We start from the raw sequence: 18610 nt of genomic DNA on the forward strand, positions 1-18610 counted from the left end.
CTCTTTGCTCTTTCCCATATGAAGTTATGCACTCAAACATATGCAGCATATACTTTGCTGCTCTAAGCGCTACAGCAAGTGAGATGAAAACCGTCGGAGAGACCTGAACTTTGGTTGCCCTTCAACATACACATCTACACTTGTGGTTTTGTTTCACAGATTTTTAAGATCATAAGGCATGACTGTGATAGCATAACTTGGTTCCTTACAGCAGGGCAAACACCATTCACCTATTGCACCACTGAAACTGTAACGCCCAAATTATATTATCTTTCCAAAAGATTTTAAAAGTTTAAATTATAGGACTCTCCATAGAGTAAGGTCAGACATAAGCTTCCACAAAACACAACACAAATCCAAACCTGAGGACCTATAAGGATTTTAATATTACCCACTGATATTTTGCAAAGATGATAAATAGATACTTCACCACAAATATTTTTCTAGTCTGGATACAAATCAACCTGTTCCATTTAGTTAGGTGACCTAATTATCGTAAGAATTTAAGAAAGCCAGATGGGTCAAAATAAGCCCAGGTGGTCTCAAGCCTGCCAATTTACCAAGCTTATGTTTTCATTTTATTTGAATAAAAAAGTGTCCATCATTCTTTGTCAGAGGTGCACTAAGCTGCTGTGGTTGTTTGTCATCATTTGTATAAACGCCAACCAAGTTACCTGTCAGTTTGCAAATATTGTGGTTAATAGGCATTACTTGAAGCAGCACAGGCCTGATTAACAAGAAAATTGGTGGGGGTTTTTTAACCTATTCCTTTCCTTTTCTTCTTGCACAGTACTATATTAATTTGGAAATGGATTTTTTCCACACACTGTCTCACACGCAGGCAGTACCTTCAGCTCATTAGACCACAAGGTTCTTACAATTAGCTTTTTCCAGGGCATCACCAATCAGCCTCTCTTACTACCTCATCCAGGATTATACAGAACGAGTCTGTTCGTGATCCACCCATACATGTAAAATTGATTACCAGGCTCACACGTGCCTCCCTTTCCATTTCAACCATGTTTTATAGCAATGCACTTTTAAATATGTAACAAATCTGTTTATGGGTAGAGAAAGCAACCATTTTATTTCAAGACCAGCTGGAGCCTGTGAAAAGGAGACACAAACACAATCCTCTCTCATCTAGACTTTGCTTATTTTCCTTGTCTTAGCTATTTTTTTCTGTACATAATAGTAATTGGATAGCCTGAATTCTCCTTCTGAGATCTAAATATAATCATTGCTGAAGTCTTATCTTTTTAAAAGATAAAGACACTAAGTTATGCCAAGTTATTATAACCACAGTACCATATGTTAGAGACAGCTTCTTTTTCCATACAGAGCAGCAAGAACACTTCCTTTTAAGGCATAATTCATGGTTTCAACTTGAGATTGCCATGGTGACCCTAGGACACTGCCTTACCAGCTGGAAACGAATCTTGCCAAGTGGGTAAATATTGCAACTCAAAAATACCCTTTTGCACAGAATAATCGAGCACAATAAAAATTCAAAATTATCATTGTCCATATTTGCTGTAAAAGCCCTGTCGACTTTATGTGCAGAGATCTCTCCTAGACCACACAGGACAGCATTGGCTTCCCAGTCCCTTTACTCCCTGCTGCTGGATTTATTTATTTTTTTTCCCCAAAAAGTGTCATTCAGCATTTCAATGAGATGAAGGGTATTAGTATCCCAACCAATGAGGGAAGGGACAAAACAATGAAGGAATTATTTGAATTAAACAAATAGGAAGCAGGCTTTCTCTCACACTAGCTTTCACAGCCACTTAAGGCTAAACGCACACAAGAACATGCGTACCTTTTAACACAGTGGGACACGTATTCACGTGCTTTCTGAGCAATACAGGGGAAGAACTTTGCACTTGGCAGGGAATGTCACACCTGAAACAGTCAGTGAGAAAAGCAGATGATGGCAGTGTGGCTTACTGGGCAGAGCAGCCCTAAAGCCCTGAGTTCGGAGTCACCCAAAAGCTGGTGTGGAACGCAGATCCTGCAGCCTACCCTGTTCTCCACGCTCTCATAGCTGCTTTCTCAGCAGTCCTCAAACTACAACAGTTGCATCTTCACCGGTGACCGAGAGCACAGGTCTGTAGCAACCAATGCCAAGCAAAGCCCAGACTACGCTATACTCGGGACCCACGCCTGCAGCACCATGCATGTCATCGTGAGGAAGCCATTAATTTTCAGCCAGATCAACTCTTTGAACTGTTCCACACTATCTTTGTTCAAGCAACAGCGGCAGCAAAGAGCACAGGCAGGAGTGCCCGGGAGGGAGGGTGAAGACAGAAAAGCAGCATACTGGACTTGGATTAAAGCTAAAAGTTTAAAATAAAGAAATAAATAAATAAGTAGTTAAAGCTAAAAGTTTTTTTAAAAATAAAACCCCACCGTGATCAAACCTATCTTCAGGACAAGAGCTTATGACAATTCTTCCTCACAAAATAAAAGTACATGAAAGTATAGTGGGTGCTTTTATCATTACCAGAGCTATGAGAAACCCCAGCGACAAATCTCTTTCTCTTCCCAGGGACCTCCAACTTTTCTTGTCCAAACCACTAGCCTACCATACAATTTCAATTTTTACCATTGTAGTTGCTGTCTTTGTTTAATGTTTAAAACACATATTTTGAGCCACAGAGAGAAAGAGAACAAATGAGAGTTGAGGGGTGACCGCCTGGAAGGGCAGACAATTGCTTTTCAGTGCCTGTCGCAGCGTGCAGCTCTTTTTCCTCTTCCTGTATTTTTGTATTTTCTCTGGAGTCCGGTCTTGCATGTGTGTTCAGATAGGCAAACCTCCGCAGCACTGAGGCCCTGAAATGAGTTAGGCAATGGATTGCTTGCCTCCCCATCATTTAGGCACTCAGCCATTGACAGACTTTGGTGTGACGTGGCACAGATATTTTCCACATCTAGAGAATTTAATGTAGCATTTATGTGGGAACATTTAAAGTCATCCATGTCTATGTCAAGAGTCATTGGCAATGCTACAAGTCATAGACATAAAATCAATGAACAAGTAGACATCCATGTTTTGAGATTCTACATTTAGGATTTAAATGATAAAAATGATGCTAGATGAATTTACAGTTACTTAAGAGACTTTGTAGCTCTAAACCTTAGTATGCTTAAAAATATTTTGCTTCACAAATAGGTAAAGAGAAGTCTCATTCGAGTCACGCAGCTTTCTTCTGTGGCTTTGTAAACTTCTGAAGTTTACCTGGTATTTGTTGTATGTGGTCATTACAAGGATAGAAGTCCTTCAAGAGATATCTAGGTTATGCATAAGGGGTACTGTTGATTCATTATGTAGTGCTTTCTTCTCTTGAATCGGTACTAAACCAAAGTCATGCAATGAAACTAGATGTATGGTGATACTTTAAATGCTTCATGTAAGCTGTAAAACAGTCTGCATGGTCTTTTCTCACTGTATTTCCCACAGTGCTATTTGGGTAAATGGTGGGAGAATGTGTGCACTGGTCAAATTTCAGCTTAGGTTAGGTTGTTACCCATTCCTGTCAGAGTGTCCCTTGAGTTTTAATTAAACAAGGTATTATTTACCAATTCTGTTGTAAATAGTTTTTGCAGTATGGTTTAAACTGTTCCTGTGTGTCTCTTCAGAGAGGCTTTTTTTTCAGTAGTGAGTTAAATGATCCCAGAATACTTTTTTTTTCCAATTGTGCAGTCATTTATGGTTCTACAGCTGTGAGGATGTAACATGCAACAGGGTTGCTAATTATGAATATTTTTTTATTGATTGAAGTTACAATATAATCACTTCCCTTTTTTATTTATATTAACTGCATTACAGAATATGTTGCAGGACAACTTTTATGTACAGACAGAGTCTGACCCTGGGCTACTCTTTCGGGCACAATTTCACTCCTTTCTGTAACAGTCTGCATTGTTGAAAGAAAACATATGTATACTCTAGTCTCCTAGGGATCTCAATTTAGGTAGTATGTTAACCTAATGCTAACAAAATGAGAGAGCGCTCTTTTTGCATTTGTTCTTTAAAGCAACTTGGCCCAAACTCCACATGTTGTCCTTCCTGACAAAGTTTAAACATAAGATCTTCTTCACAAATCCAGCTCTTTTTTTTTGCACACATACCCCCCCCTTTTTTTTTTTTTTCCCAGCCTGCAGGCAAACTTTGGCTGCTTATCCTAGTCTAGCTGCTGCACTATGGCAACTTTATGTTTCATATATGCAGCTGACAATCAAGGTTTTCAAGTCTTCTAATCTTTGGAAGCATCGGACATTCTCTGCAGGTTGCAGAGAAGAGGAGGAAATTAAATTTCCTGGCATTTTCTATGAATTTCAATTTTTCATTAAAAAGAGATAGGAAACCGTAAAGGTTAAATATTTTGTGGTAGCTTTTGTTTGCTTTCTATTGTTGTTCTTAAACCAAGTAATTATAAACCCGACCAGGGTGTAGAATGCAACAAAGGCATTATTGACAGCCACATCCTCCACATCCTCTCAATGTGTTTATCCTAATGGACACCGAATAGGAAAGTGCAATGCAGTGGTTACAGAAATATTTTAAACACAAATTAAATAAGTGGTCAAACAACCCACTATCTCTGATCATTATTTCAGTACATTTGGGGGTTTATCCATTTCAGAAGTGACTAAAAAGGAAAACATACATGGAGTCTGGAGAAAAATAGTAGTTGAGCATCCATTAATGAAGCTTTGTATGTTTGTATTTGTTCAAAAGTCTTACTACTTTCATCTATGGTAGCAACGACAGAACCACCAGCACCTAGTAATAACCAGTATTTTGGTAATTAATATTTGCTGACTTTCATGACCTTTTCTATCATTATGATACCAAGGAGCAAAACTTTTTGGCTTCAAGGATAAAACCGTGCCAAGCATTTATAGAAGTGCTAGCAACCTGGTGCTCTAGACAGAATAATCATGTTCACGTTTGGTGCTTAAAACACATCATCAACTCCTAACCCTCTATTAGTTGTCAAAACATAGCAAATCCAGATTTTTTTTTTTTTTTTTAATTTTTTTTAAATCTGTGTAATATCAGTTTTCCCTGTTCTTGACATAGAAGAAATTTGGTGCTAGGGTCTTTATATATGTGTACACACACACACATATATACATATTTCTCTCATTTATAAGGGAAGCCTGAGAAAAAGAGGGACTCTAAACTGAGTAGGATTAAGAGAGATTTTTTCCCTCATTTACCACAATCTACAGATCTTTTAGCAAGCTCCCTATCTGTAATAAATGCAGCTCAAACTCCAATGCATTTCAGATATAATCTAAGTAAACATTTTTGCTCCTGGAGACTGGTCTTATAACTGGTCTCTTTACATGATAAGACTCTTGCAGCAATGCACATACCAAATACTATTACTGTGTGTTGGTACAGAAATCCCCTCCAGGAAAACCTTACGTATTTTATGATATTTGGATGCCTAGCGCTACCAGAGAAATTCATTGCAATCCATTTTTGCTAGAAAGCCCCCTCTGCAAACAATGACTCTTTAAATCATTGAGACTATCCATGTGACATGGGCCAGTGGGCATAAACTGATTTAAGGATTTTAAATTTAAAACAGGTTGGTAATCCTTAGTGGATGATGTGACTGTGAAAATGGAGCTTATCAGGCTGCCCTGCAAGTCTGTAGACACTGCAAACCAGTCTGAGCCTGAAGGTCTAATGTTTCCTCTTCTAGAAACGGGAAGCAATCTCTATCTGCATTAATTTACGAAGGAGGAATCCACACCACTTGAAGGAGAGTTTCATTCTCAGCTGCTGATTTCGTAACAGCAATGCGTTACCCACATCAATAGAAAACTAAAATAATTTCCAAGTTTAATAGCTATTGTCAAACTACCATCTTCACACACTTTTAACACAACTGCCAGTCCCCCTCCACCCCGTACACCTCACGCACCATATGTGCCCAGGCTGGAATCCAATAACCAGTGATTTCCTAAGCAGGCATGAGTTTTGTCTTGGGACTTGCTCTGCCTGAGCCTCCCCGTCCCGTTCCGCTCCTGTGCGAAGCCAGTGGCAGAGAGGTGCAGCCGGGCACATCAGCCCTTGCCACCCCATACAGTCACCCAATAAAAGACATTGGGTGTGGGGGAATTCAGGAATCCAGCGGAGCTTACAATTACACATGAAAAATTAGGGCAATAGAAGATTTGAGGAATGCGTTAACTAGACCCAGCTGAAGACGTAGAACCTGGGAATTTCAGCCACGGGCAATGTTATTGGGACACCACGTACTTTGTAAACACATAAGTGAGTACAGCTGCGCAGGGTTAGAACATGGGGAAGACTGACATAAGGGAAGCAGCACTAGAGAACCAAGAGGGAAAGAGAATGAGGTGGGGGTGAGGGAGCTTGGAAAGCAGGACTAAAACTGGATACTGATGAAGAGGGAAACTGGGGTGGGGGGAGTTGAGGTGAGGCAGAAACAACTTAGCTGAGGAGGAAGCCATGCCCTCGTGAACTTCAGGCCTTGGTAGGACTGCTACAGCATCTAGAGCGGTTTCAGAGTCAACCTGACTTTGCTGATAAAGAGGCAAGACTTGGGATGAACGTGGGGCATGAGACACTATCAGGGAGCACCAAGAGCAGGGCTGCTCCGGGGAGGGGAGCAAGAGACAGGCCAGGAGCCGAGAGCAGTCCCACCACAGGCAGTACCCTCCCTGACAAAATGCCGTCCTACGGTACCTGAACGCAGAAGGCTGAGCCGGGTGCTGGTAATGGGATCCATTGGCAGGCCCCAGTAAGGCAAGGGGACAAACAGGGGTGAGGGTCTATCCAAGGACTCCTGTCAGCAGCAGGATACGGGGTTGGAGACACTGCTATAAAGCAAGTCCCAGGTCCATACAGGAAGCAAGTGCAGGGACCAACAGCTCACACAACAGCTGAATGCCCCAGGCTGAGCTTAAATGAGTTCCGGAGCCCTTGGGGTGGGGAGGAGTGGAAGGGTGAGACTCAGGTGAGGCTGGCTGGGGCCATTAAGGCCTATTAGTGGCAAGGACGGGGCGGGGGGGAGGGAACAGGGAAGAGGTTTTCAAATATTTGATAAATGAGACGTTATGTCTTCTTCTCTTCAGTAACAGACATTAGCTCAATGAGACTGAGGTTTCGTTGGCATTCAAAGGTGCTGTAACAACTCTCCAAATGAGAAACAGAGCCTCTGTTGCCAGAGGATCTTCTTGTACCCATGCTGGTAAGCCAGTTCCCTTAAACGTGTAAGTCATATTGACAAAATGACACCTTGATAGTTTCATATGCCAATATGGATACTTGGTTAGAAATCTGAGGTCCTGGTACTTCTAACCAGCATAGCTATACTCATGAACTCCTGAAGTGTAAACAAGTTGAGAAGCTCTCCATTATTGAGGTGTCAACAAATGTCTACACATCTACAAATGTCACATCTACAGCACTCTGAAACCAATGATGAGATTAAAGTTTCCTTTACACACAGACCAAACAAATAAAGCTTATGCACACAACAAAATTCTGGCTTTTTTAGGTAACATTCAACAGGATTTTTCAATATCTACCATTAAAAAATACCCTATAGGGCACTTTACAAGTGCAGTTCTCCAGAATAAAGGTATGTGCCAGTTTTAATGCCCAGGTTCACTTGGATTATTTCAACAGTTTTCACGCTTCTGGTAAGAAATATACCGTATAAAAAAATATGCATCTGCAGCTCTGACTGAAAGCCCAAAATACCAGGTTTTCTGGCCATGTCTTAATAAATTACACTCTCTTGAAATGAGCATCAGGAGTCCAGAACCCACCCATATTTTTCAACTGTAAAATCAGTTTCTTTACTATTACAAAAATCTCCCTGTGTATGATAGGCTAAACAAAAATGTTTTTGAAAAAAGGGAACTTAAGGGAACACACTGACTTTTATGTGAGAAATAATTAGTTATATCACCCCCTCAGTGGTGATGGCACCACCGCATAAATTACTGTTTTGCTTGAGCTAGCTTCAGTACAGGGAGAAACCCCACTACGGAAGGATGGAATTCAGCAAGAACCAATGTACCTGCAGGATAGCTCTTTTCTAGGAAGTTTAAGTATTTCTGTACTATTTTGCAAATTCAAGATAGGCACGCTTGCAGCAGAGGCAAAATATAGCTATCATCAACTGTTTTCCTGGGAGACACAACATTCCTTTTATTTTGATGTCATTCACAAGGGTAAAGCAGTCAATTGCAATTTTTTATTTACATAAATTGAGAATTCAGCTTGAGGTCAGGAGAGCTGATTTTATTGCTGTCTTTCAAGTATACACCGCTCACTTCAACTGGCTTTGCAGCGTGACAACAGCAGAACAAATTTACTTTTTTTTGCAGAGATAACATTGGAAGTCCCATCACTGAATTCCATGATTTGTTCACTTGGGAAAACACTTATAAAAGAGAGGAAGACCCCAGCCTGCAATAATCCCTTAGGTAGATGGGAAAATTACTCTGTAGACCAAAAGCATCAAAATAAAAAGGACATTTTGGGTTTCATGGGAGTTGACAACTCTTTATTATAAGAATGAAGCATTGCAACAAGGTGTTGGATCATTTATTGAAATTAACGTTTGCATAACTTTTCAGTGGTTTGAATTCGTATTTCTAACATTTGAGACTTAAAAGAACTAATAAGGGAAAGCAATATCCCTCCCTTTTTTTTTTTTTTTTTTCCCAAACATGCCTGTGTGGCCAGAATGCTGGAAGTTTGACAAGGGTGGTACCATCTATATACATTTAGGAAAACATGCTTGCTGTGGGTGTACAAAAATAAAATTTATTTGTTAAATTACACATAAATATAAGGTACAAATGTATTTTTAAAATACAGATAAAGATAATCACACTTGCATTGTGTACATATGAAAATACAGTATTTTAATATTCAACATACACAGACACATTTATGATAAATGCAACTAGTTGGCAATGCCAGTTCTTCTCAGTCTGTTTTTTGTTCTTTTTTTTTTTTTTTCCTCCCTTCAAGTTTTCCATAAATATGGAAAAATAGGCTTTTGAAACAATTAGTTCTGCCGGACATCTTGCAGCAGCTTGTTAATTTCTGCCACCAGCTCGCTGGCATCCATGAGTTCATGTTTACCATCACTGAGGTGGTTGAGCACGTTGTCGAAATCATCTTCTTCGTAATTCTCTGGGATCTCCTCCATGGCTGGCAGCCATTTAGAGGAAGGCTGCGCGCTCGAGTGAGTCCCCAGAGCGGGCCCGTTGTTGGCAGGATTTTGGAAATGCGTGCTGGCTGCCCAGGCTGCCACCCCCTGTGGATAATTTACAGTCTTGGCTGGCAAATGTCCCTTCCTGCGCTCCAACGAGTTGGAGCGATCCATCTCATTGCACTCCGTGTAGGCATCCAGCGAGGGAGGCAGCAAGCGCTGGAAGACGCTGCTCATTTCAGAGAGGAGAGAGGAGGTACAGGTGTCCCCTGACTCCTCCTCGCTCTGGCAGTCTTTACCAAACGTCGAGAAGCTCTTCTTCTTCTCGCTGGCGTCACCAGGCTGTGGATCTTCCTCGAGGCCCTGCTGCGGCGGCGGCTGCTGCTGCTGCTGCAGCTGCAGCTGCTGCTGGGGCGACTGGAACTCCTCCCCAGGGATGAACATGTTACTTCTGTAATCGGAGGAGGGAGAGGGCAACGGTGGCATCCAGCACTGGTCGGAGTGCCCCAGAACCCTGCACTCCTCCGTGCACAGCCGCATCGCTGCAAGAGAGAGAAGAGGAGAGTGAGCATCCCCCTCCTGTTGCAGATATCACTTACATTGGCAGGGACTAACGCAAGGACTGAACTTGTCCAAAGACATTCAAATCTGGTGGTTGGGCTCACTTTCTGTGTGCAGAAAGGTAGCAAATACAAATGGTCTGAGTCTAAATGTACTTCCATTTCCAAATGCTCTGGGTCTAAATGTTCTTCCGTTTCTGAATGGTCTCAAAAAATGAGAACAATAAATGCAGAACACGTAAGACAGTAACGCAATCTCTTAACTAGGGATGAAGATAAACACGTAAATCCAGGTGGAAAACAAGGACTTGTGACTTAAAGCCATTAGTTCCCTTTGTACAGTGCTGCTTCAGTAAAAAAAAAAACAAAAAAAACCCCTAAAATAAAATGAAGGTGTTTCAACCTCCAAGCATTTACTTAAGGTTTAGTGAAGTCTTCCACGTGCAATTAGAGAAGCATATCAGAGGAATAAAGTGGGAATAAATGGACAGGGGAAATAAAGAAGAAAGAACAATAAAGTTCAGAGGGATCTCCCTCTTCATTAACACACCTCCTTCTGATCTGACAATAAGGTGTACGTTGAATATGAGGTGATCCACTGCCACATTACTTCTTTAACTGGATCAGTTAAATTTTAATCCAGTATCAGAATACCTAGGGCTTAATTCACACCTCATGTGACTCCGGTGTTTACACTGGAGTTACTCTGAAGTGTATTTGAAGCTCTGTACCTCAGGTTACTGTACCATGCTGGCTCAGGCGTTGGCACAAGGGGGGCTCTAACCCACAAGGTGGGCGCCCAGGCCAGCCAGGAGGGCTGAAGAGCAGAAGACAACAGAGCTGCTCTTTCAGCTGCTTGGTTTTAGTGGTGTCTCTCAGGGAGAAGCAATGTGATGGGGCAAACGACTGCATCCCTGGGAGCTACGCTGGTCTGAACTGGCTCACAGAGGGGCACTGCAAGAGTCCTCTGCAAACACTCTCCCACTGCAGAGGCCTGGGAAAGGTCCCTGGAAGCGGAGAAAGGCAAAGTCCTACTTGAGGGACCTGCAAAGAGGGATGTGCCAGGAGAGAGGCCAAATTTTCCTCTCCAAAGGGAACCCACTCTGTAGGACACGAAGCCTCGGCTCAGCCTGGGTGCTGCCTGGGTGCTTGGCAGACCTGCTGGAAAAGACCTAGGTGCTGCAGGGGCCACTGCCTTGAATTTGAGTCACATAGTGCAAAAGAAAGTTTTCAGAAACGCCAGACTCTTTGCATCATGCATATTTTGACTGTAAGAAGCTTCTGCCCTGATTCTCTGTCAATTAATGGTTAGATTAGCCCACACAGAAGAGAGTTTCTTTTTCTTTCTCTTTTTATAGATTGGATACACCAGAAATGCTTGCAGTCATGCCCTGTAAGATTTCCTCACTTTCTCATCACATTTCCCATCTGGCTCTGGATCCACTCAGTTTATCAAAAAAATCTTTTTTGCAGTGGCGTAAGCAGAACTGAACAGAGTATTTCAGCTTAGGACATACCAGTGATTGATAAAGTCCTACTTTCACACTGTCAGCGTTATTTATCTCTGTGCTTTACACAGCCTATCATATTGTTTGCTTTCCTAATGCCCTTTCCATTCCTTTGAGTATAAACTTTCTCTGTGTCTTACATGTGAGAGTATGAATTTCTTCAAGAATACAGGTTCAGGCTGCAGGCTGGATATTGTGCAAGCTATTGCAAATGGCCTGTTGATCCGGTGAGCTTCAAACAAAGCAACCCAGAAAACATCAGTTGCTGAAGTTTTGATACAAGTGACTGAAATACCTTCAAGTGCTTTGTTCCCATGTATGAAAAGCACGTGTGCTGTTTTACAGAAAACACCTACAAGTTAGAAAGGCAAAAAGATATCTAAGTGACCTGTGGTGCTTGGACCAGCTCTCAACTCATCCCAGAAGGTGAGGATTACTCTTCTAATTAGGAAGACTCCTGTAAATTAATGAGACACTTTCAATGGTCTAGCATTTCATTAGTAGTGAGGGTTATCTTATTGTGAGTTCTGTTACTGATGTTATCAGGGTTGGTTTTGGTATAAAATAATAAATTTTGACATTCCTGAATGTAAGGAAATTGAATGGTGTCACAGTCTGTCCTTAAATCAGTAATAAATTAAAAAAAAAAACCAAACAGATGCAGAACAGCTTTTTTTTTTTTTTTGCCAGGACATAAAGCTTATTGGTGAAGGTTTAAAAAGCCAGAAAGAGAGAAAGAAACAAGTCTTTCAAGGACAGTTATGGAACTTTCTGATCATGTCATTTTTGGAGTTTCAAGTGACTTTCCAGTTCCACCTTAAAGTGACAAACTGAAAGGACTTTCTCGCAGCATTTTGTCTGTGTCCAGACTGGCTATGCAGAAACCTTTCAAAATGGAGAACCGGAAACCTCCAGGAAGTTTTTTTTTCTTTTCCTTTTTATTTGTTTGGATTGCAGATCAATTCAGGTCTCATCTGAACAGGTTCAGCATACTCATCTGGCAGATTAAGACCACGCGTAGCGGCAGATGGACGTCTGGGTGAGATTAAATGCCCGTCTTGATAGCCCAACCCAGTTCCGTCTGCACTCAGCAGGAGTTTTCCTTACTTTGAATGCAATTAGCCAGGCACTTTTGGAAATCCTACCCTTTGGCTTCCTGTTTAGAGACCAAATTGCAAGAGCTGAAAAGGAGTCATGGGCATTTCAGCTAGCCAAGAGGGCAACCGCTCCCGCCTGCTGGCAGCCCCCAGCTGCCCACCGGGAAGGAGACAGCTCTTCCTTGGCAGAAGCAGGGCCGCATGCCAGTGCAAACACCACTGCACTTGGAAGTTCCCCTGGCAACTGAGAGCTCCAGCAGATTCCTCCCTGCCTCCTTGCTAACCGTATGAGAGAATGAGACAGGCCTCATGCTAGCTGGCAGAGGAGTAAGTAGTAGGAGCTGGGGTTGATGAGGATAAAAAATATATTAGGACTCCAGATTTCGGTTAAGGATTCTGAAAAAAATAGTAGCTTTTCAAGGTCTCTGGTTTTGAAACATTGGGTACATAAGACTGAGTTGAGGAGGCAGGTGAGTGCCTGGGGAGGTGATGATACAAGACCCAGTCTGGAGCAAAATATACAAAGAAATTTGTAAAGTTAAAGCGTAGAAGAAGAACAAATTAAACTTTTGGGGTTTACTCTGGCCTAGCCTAACAGCATATTTTTCAGGGTAAAACACCCCAAGGTCAGGTACAATTCCCCTCACTGGTGTTATCCCTGGCAGCAGAGGGAAGGAGCTGCAGCACTGCAGCTCCTCTCCTCCAGCCCTGGGCAATATGTGGGGGTCACTTTAGGAGGGAATACGTGCTGCACCACCCCACAAAGTAACATGTCCCCGTGTATAAAGTGACTTTACTAAACTTCTTAAGTTTACACTCTTGGTTCAGTGAACCCTACTGAAATTATCCGGCCCTGTCGGTTATAGGGAGAAAACTGCATACGATCTGAAATAAGTACGAGATCTAGGTTACAACCAGTGGCTGTATAATTATTAAAGTAATTACAGAATTCTCATATCTCTACTTAGCCTGATTTCCCATGGCCTTTTTTATTCAACTTATAACTGGGCATAAATTTAAAAGCGGTACTTCATACCCGTGAATATGTACGTGTGCGTTTATCTTACTTTCACTCACCCTTTTCTAGCTTTTTTCTTTTCTGCCCTCTGCCCCAGAATTGTACCTCTTGAACTTTTTCTTCTAGAAATTAGGGTTGGAAGATTTAAAGGCTGGGACATATTTAGATCCTTCCCTTGCCACTCAAGTTCATTTTTCAGTGGAAAAAAAAAAAAAAATACTCTTTTCTTTCTTCTCCATCCATATTTCTAAACCACTTTCAGAACCCATTTCTGAATGGTAGAAGTTTGTATCGTATGAATCAAACCCACTGTGGAAAAAGTATCTTCCAAATTATATTGCAGTGTATTTTTAACAAACCACAACTGCCTGGCTTTGCAAAAACATCCACCCAGTCATTAAAAGTCTAAGGACAGGCAGCAGATCGTGCTTTTGGGGGGAATTTGGAGCCAGCTGAAGACGATGTGAATAATAGAAAAAAGTAGGCATTGCTCTGGGCACATTTGCAGTTGTGTCTGAGGCTTCATTTTGCTAGATATGTGACGGCTTCAGCTCAATATTTATCACGAGGCAGAGTAAAAAGGAAGGAAACACAGGGCTTGAAAGCTAAAGAATTTTTGCTTTCTCGGTAGTAGCTTTATCAAAGTGACAGCCAGGCAGCACTGTAAATAAACTGTTCAGCTTCCATTGTGCTCTTACCTGCAGGAATCCTCCCATCTGTAAGGAAAAGGTCACTGAATCCTTCCCCGAGAAGTCTGTCAATTGGAGACTCTCTCCCCAAATCATAATCACTGTCTCCAGCTTCGCTATCACCCCGGCCACTGTCTTTCAAGCTGAATTTATCCATATCTTGTAGGGCATATCTGTGAAGAGAATTGTGGTGATGGTGGAATTAAATTGTCTCACGTAAGTTATATTCCGCTTTTTGGTTAAACATCCATGTCTATATTTTCTGGTACACATACAGGCATAAGTAGCCGAACAGTCCAGATCCTTACCTGTAGCTTCTGGAATACTTGTTTCCTCGAAAACTTGGCCTTGGTTGATACTGACCCTGGTGAAGCATCGAGAGAAGCTGAGAAACCTGCTAAAGAAAAGGTGAAAAGACTGATTCCTTGAAATGAAATCTCAAATACCTAGTTGTAAACCCACGAACTCACTTCTCAGGTTTGTTTGTTGGGTGTTTGTTTTTTTTTTTCCTTTAAAGTTTAATTAAATCAAATTCCTGCACATACATAATGCAGTACAACAGACTATTTTGTAGTATAGTGTCTGCCACAGGAAACACCTGAGGACCATGTACCATGAGGAAATGCACTACTGTTCATTAGCCTCTGAGCTCATAATAATTAATTCATTAACAAGTAAAATAAGTAATCAAACAGAGGTGGAGTTTTGTTTTAATAGATCAGAACCAACCCTTTACCATTCCAGGATTTTAATTCAAAATAAAACGTCATTGCTCTGCGTGTAAAGAGTTTCCAGGACACAGCTCTCATTTAAGCCATTGCATGGCATTTGCAGTAAAAACTGGGATGGGTAGTCTCCAAGTTTGAGATACTACGATCATATATTACAACAGCTGCACTTAAACTGTGTCAGTGTTTAACCTTTTAGTTCTCCATCCCCAGTAATGAAAGAATTTCCTGTATTGTTTCTCTGCACAAATACTCGGGCACTCTTTCTTAAACTGAGCTATACAGAGGGAAAGGGAAGGCAGGGAAGAAAGAAGGAAGGAGGAGTAAACCAGAGCAGAGTACTGTCTATTGTTACACTCCATTGTTTCGACCTTACAGGGAAGAACCAAGAAGTAATTCTATCAATAACAGATTTAATCCTGTTCCCCACGGTAATGGATTCCATTGATATTGGGGTAAAACTGCAAAGCTGTGACATCTAAAGGGAAATCCATAACACATTCTCACTGGGCACAGACCTAATTGCCCATTGCTCTCGCAGGGTGCATGCGGAGTACCTCCATGCTCCCGAGTGAACGCGTGAGCAAAGGGATGTGCAAAATGAGGTATGGACCTTACCTCAACAGCCGGAGTAGCATGGGTGAGTTCCAGAGAGAAATTTTCGGGCACGTGGTTAGAGGAGATTGTCACCAGGCTGTTCAGCGATTGGTGGCTGTGGTGGCTCTGCCGGCTGCTCATTTGTCCCCTTTCCAGGGTCGGAGACGATGACGGAGAAGCTCTATGGTGAGATCTGATGGGTAAAGTGCCATTCACCGTTGGCACTAATGTAATGTCCCCTTTGTGGATCTGTCTGGAGGGTCTTTTTGGGTGGTGCTGGTAGGTCGATTCTGCCACGCGACAGTTGTAGGACCTGGTGTCCTTTTTCTCTCGATTGCATCTTGTAGCAAAGATAACCATAATGACCAACAACACGGCACATATTGATCCTAAGGATATAATCGTTATCATGGAGACGTCTAGGGAGGGTTGGCTTACCAAAGTTGCTTCCGTGCTTGAAAATGAATAAACGTACTCAAAAACGGTACATTTCAGAAGTGCTTTAGTACTAAGCTGAGGACTGCCTTTATCCTGGACTATCACAAAAAACTCCCATTGTTTTGCCGGAACTGATTCGACACTCGCATTGATAGAGATGTCACAAGTTTTGGGATCCATCACAAAGATGCTGTTTTCCTTGTCAGCTGCTGCTATGGAGCAGCTGAGTTCAGAGTTCATACCAGAGTCTCTATCTGTAGCCCTTATCCTGGTGACAAGAAAGCCAATTCCAGCATCTTTAGGGATTGAGATTTCTGCTGTGCTGTTGCGGAGCGCTGGCCCCACGATGACGGGAGGGTTGTCATTTTCATCGATGATGGTTAGTACCACCGTGGTATTGCTAACAAGCTGCTGACTCCCTCCATCCCGAGCTTGAACCATAAAGGCGATTTGATTTACTTCTTCATGATCAAAGGTTCGCAGGGCATAGATCGCCCCGTTGGAGGGATCGATGGTCACATAGGTGGTTATAGAACTTCCCAAAACAGAGCTCTCCAAAATAGTGTAGGTCACCTGCCCGTTGTCGCCTAGATCTGGGTCTGTGGCTGTGACTGACGTGATGTACGCTCCCGGAGAGTTATTTTCCAAGATAACAACTTCATATCTGTTTGTCTGGAAGCGGGGTGGGTTGTCATTTTCATCACTGATTTGGACAGTAAAGTGTTTCACTGTGGAGAGGCTTGGCGTTCCCTTGTCCTCCGCTATTACAGTCAAGCTGTATTCAGATCGCTTTTCCCTATCTAGAGTGGCATTAGTCAAGATTAAATAGTTATTTTCGTAAGTCTTTTGAAGTTTAAAGTGGCCATGTCCGTGGAGCTTGCAAACTATCTCTCCATTCAGGCCAGAGTCCTTGTCTTGCACTCTGACCAGGGCAACAAAAGTGTCCAGGGGTGACCCTTCAGAAATGTAAGCTATCTCTTCTTTCTCGGGGGACATCAGGTTTAAGTTGATTTCGGGTCTGTTGTCATTCACATCCACAACTTTAATTATAATTTTGCAGTGCGCAGGAATAGAATTTGGCCCCAAATCCTGAGCCTGAGCATCAATTTCATAGGACTTGGTTACTTCGTAGTCCACTTGCTTCAGGAGGGTCAGATGTCCTTTCTCTGAATCTATCTTAAAAGTCTCTATAATTTTGGCAGACACATGACTACTAAAAGAGTACACGACTTTACCGTTAGCGCCCTCATCTGGATCAGTAGCATTGAGGTCTATGAGCAAAGTCCCAATCGGTGAATTTTCTAGGAGTTGGATTATATACGACTGTTGCTCGAAAACGGGGCTGTTGTCATTGGAATCCGAAATGCTTATTTTCAGGAGGGATGATCCGGACCTCTGAGGCACCCCTTTATCTGAAGCGGTGAGTTGGAGTTCGTAACTTGACTTCAACTCCCGGTCCAGCTCCCTGACCACGATCAGCTCTGCATACTTAGCACCATCAGTCCTGGTTCTCACCTCAATACTGAAAAAATCATTTGCAGAAAGGGAGTAAGTGTGAAGGGAGTTGTCCCCTACGTCTGGGTCAAAAGCGCTGTCCAAAGGGATCCGGGTTCCTACAGCTGCGCTCTCTGATATTTCGATAGGGATAAGAGCTCTGGAAAACTGGGGAGAGTTGTCATTAATGTCCAGCACTTCAACTTCAACATGGAAAAGCTGCAGATGCTCCGTGGGCAGAGTGATCACATCAAACTCTATGGAGCAGTTTAAGTTTTTCTGGCAGAGTTGTTCCCGGTCAATTTTAGCTCCTATGCTGATTTCTCCGTTATCCTCCCGGACTACGAGCAAGGGAGAGTTCCCCCTCTGCATGGCTCGAAAACGAACCGAGGAAGGGTTAGGCATTTTTAATAAAACATCAGCTACGTCCTCCGACAGTCTTGCAATTACCGATCCAACTCTCTGCTCCTCATAAATCCTGTATTTCAAATTCTTGCCCAGCACAGCCTTATTGAGAGATATTATCATCAGTGCAAAAATGAATATAAAGTGCATTTTACTGCCGACTCGGTGCATCGGTAAGTTTTTGCAATTCATTTCTCCCAGCAAGTTAAAAAGCAATTATTTCGACTTCCTCCGGTCCCTTAAACCCAGCGCACATCTGGTCCTCCAAAACTTGCAAGCGCCTTTTCTTTTCTTTTTTTTTTTTTTTTTTTCCCCCCTAGCCAGCCAAGTACGAATATCTTACCGGATCAGAAAAAGTTTGCTTTGCTTTTTTTTTGGATACACGCCGTGCCAGGACATCCAGCTACAATCTGTACGCAATCCACGCTTTCTCATTTGACTCCCCGCTCCTCTTCCAGGACGAAACGGGGCAGGGCAGGGTGCTGCTCCTCTGCGGCCGCCGGCATCCAAGGGTCCGCCGGGAAAAGCCAGCGGGATCCGCAGCCTCTCCTCTGGCGGAGCTCCTCTCTCCTTCCCTCTCCCCCGCTCGCCGCCAGACTAAACACCCTCGCTCGCCGGCTCCAGCCTAAAATCCTCCGCAACTTCACTCCAACTCCCCAGACAAAGCTCTTTTTTTTTTTTTTTTTTTTCCGCTTTTTTTTTTTTTTTTTTTTTTTGCTTCCCCGGCATGTGCTGAGTCCCGGCCAGCCAATCAGCCCGCCGACCCACCGGGGACAAGCGCGGCCGCCCCGCAGCCATCCACGCCGGGGAGGGGGAGTGGGAAGGGGCGGGGAGGGGGGGGGGGGGGGGCGGCTCCTC

At 42.8% G+C, this 18610-nt stretch overlaps 1 protein-coding gene across 2 annotated transcripts; it reads right to left on the reverse strand.

The window, feature by feature from the left end:
• Positions 1 to 8551: 8551 nt before the first annotated feature.
• On the reverse strand, positions 8552 to 18393 carry PCDH18 (protocadherin 18). Of its 2 annotated transcripts, none has more exons than XM_049815326.1 (4): positions 15437 to 18393; positions 14399 to 14487; positions 14100 to 14263; positions 8552 to 9760 (listed from the first exon to the last, which is right to left on the reverse strand). In XM_049815326.1, the coding sequence occupies exons 1-4, from the start codon at positions 17942 to 17944 to the stop codon at positions 9072 to 9074; spliced, it is 3450 nt and encodes a 1149-aa protein (XP_049671283.1). In that variant the 5' UTR covers positions 17945 to 18393; the 3' UTR covers positions 8552 to 9071. The 2 variants fall into 2 exon arrangements, with proteins under 2 accessions (XP_049671283.1, XP_049671284.1); XM_049815327.1 differs by having other exon boundaries at positions 8553 to 9760; positions 14399 to 14484.
• Positions 18394 to 18610: the final 217 nt, after the last annotated feature.

The sequence above is a fragment of the Accipiter gentilis genome, chromosome 12 (genome assembly GCF_929443795.1).
Source record: "Accipiter gentilis chromosome 12, bAccGen1.1, whole genome shotgun sequence".
NCBI classification, from domain to species: domain Eukaryota; kingdom Metazoa; phylum Chordata; class Aves; order Accipitriformes; family Accipitridae; genus Astur; species Astur gentilis.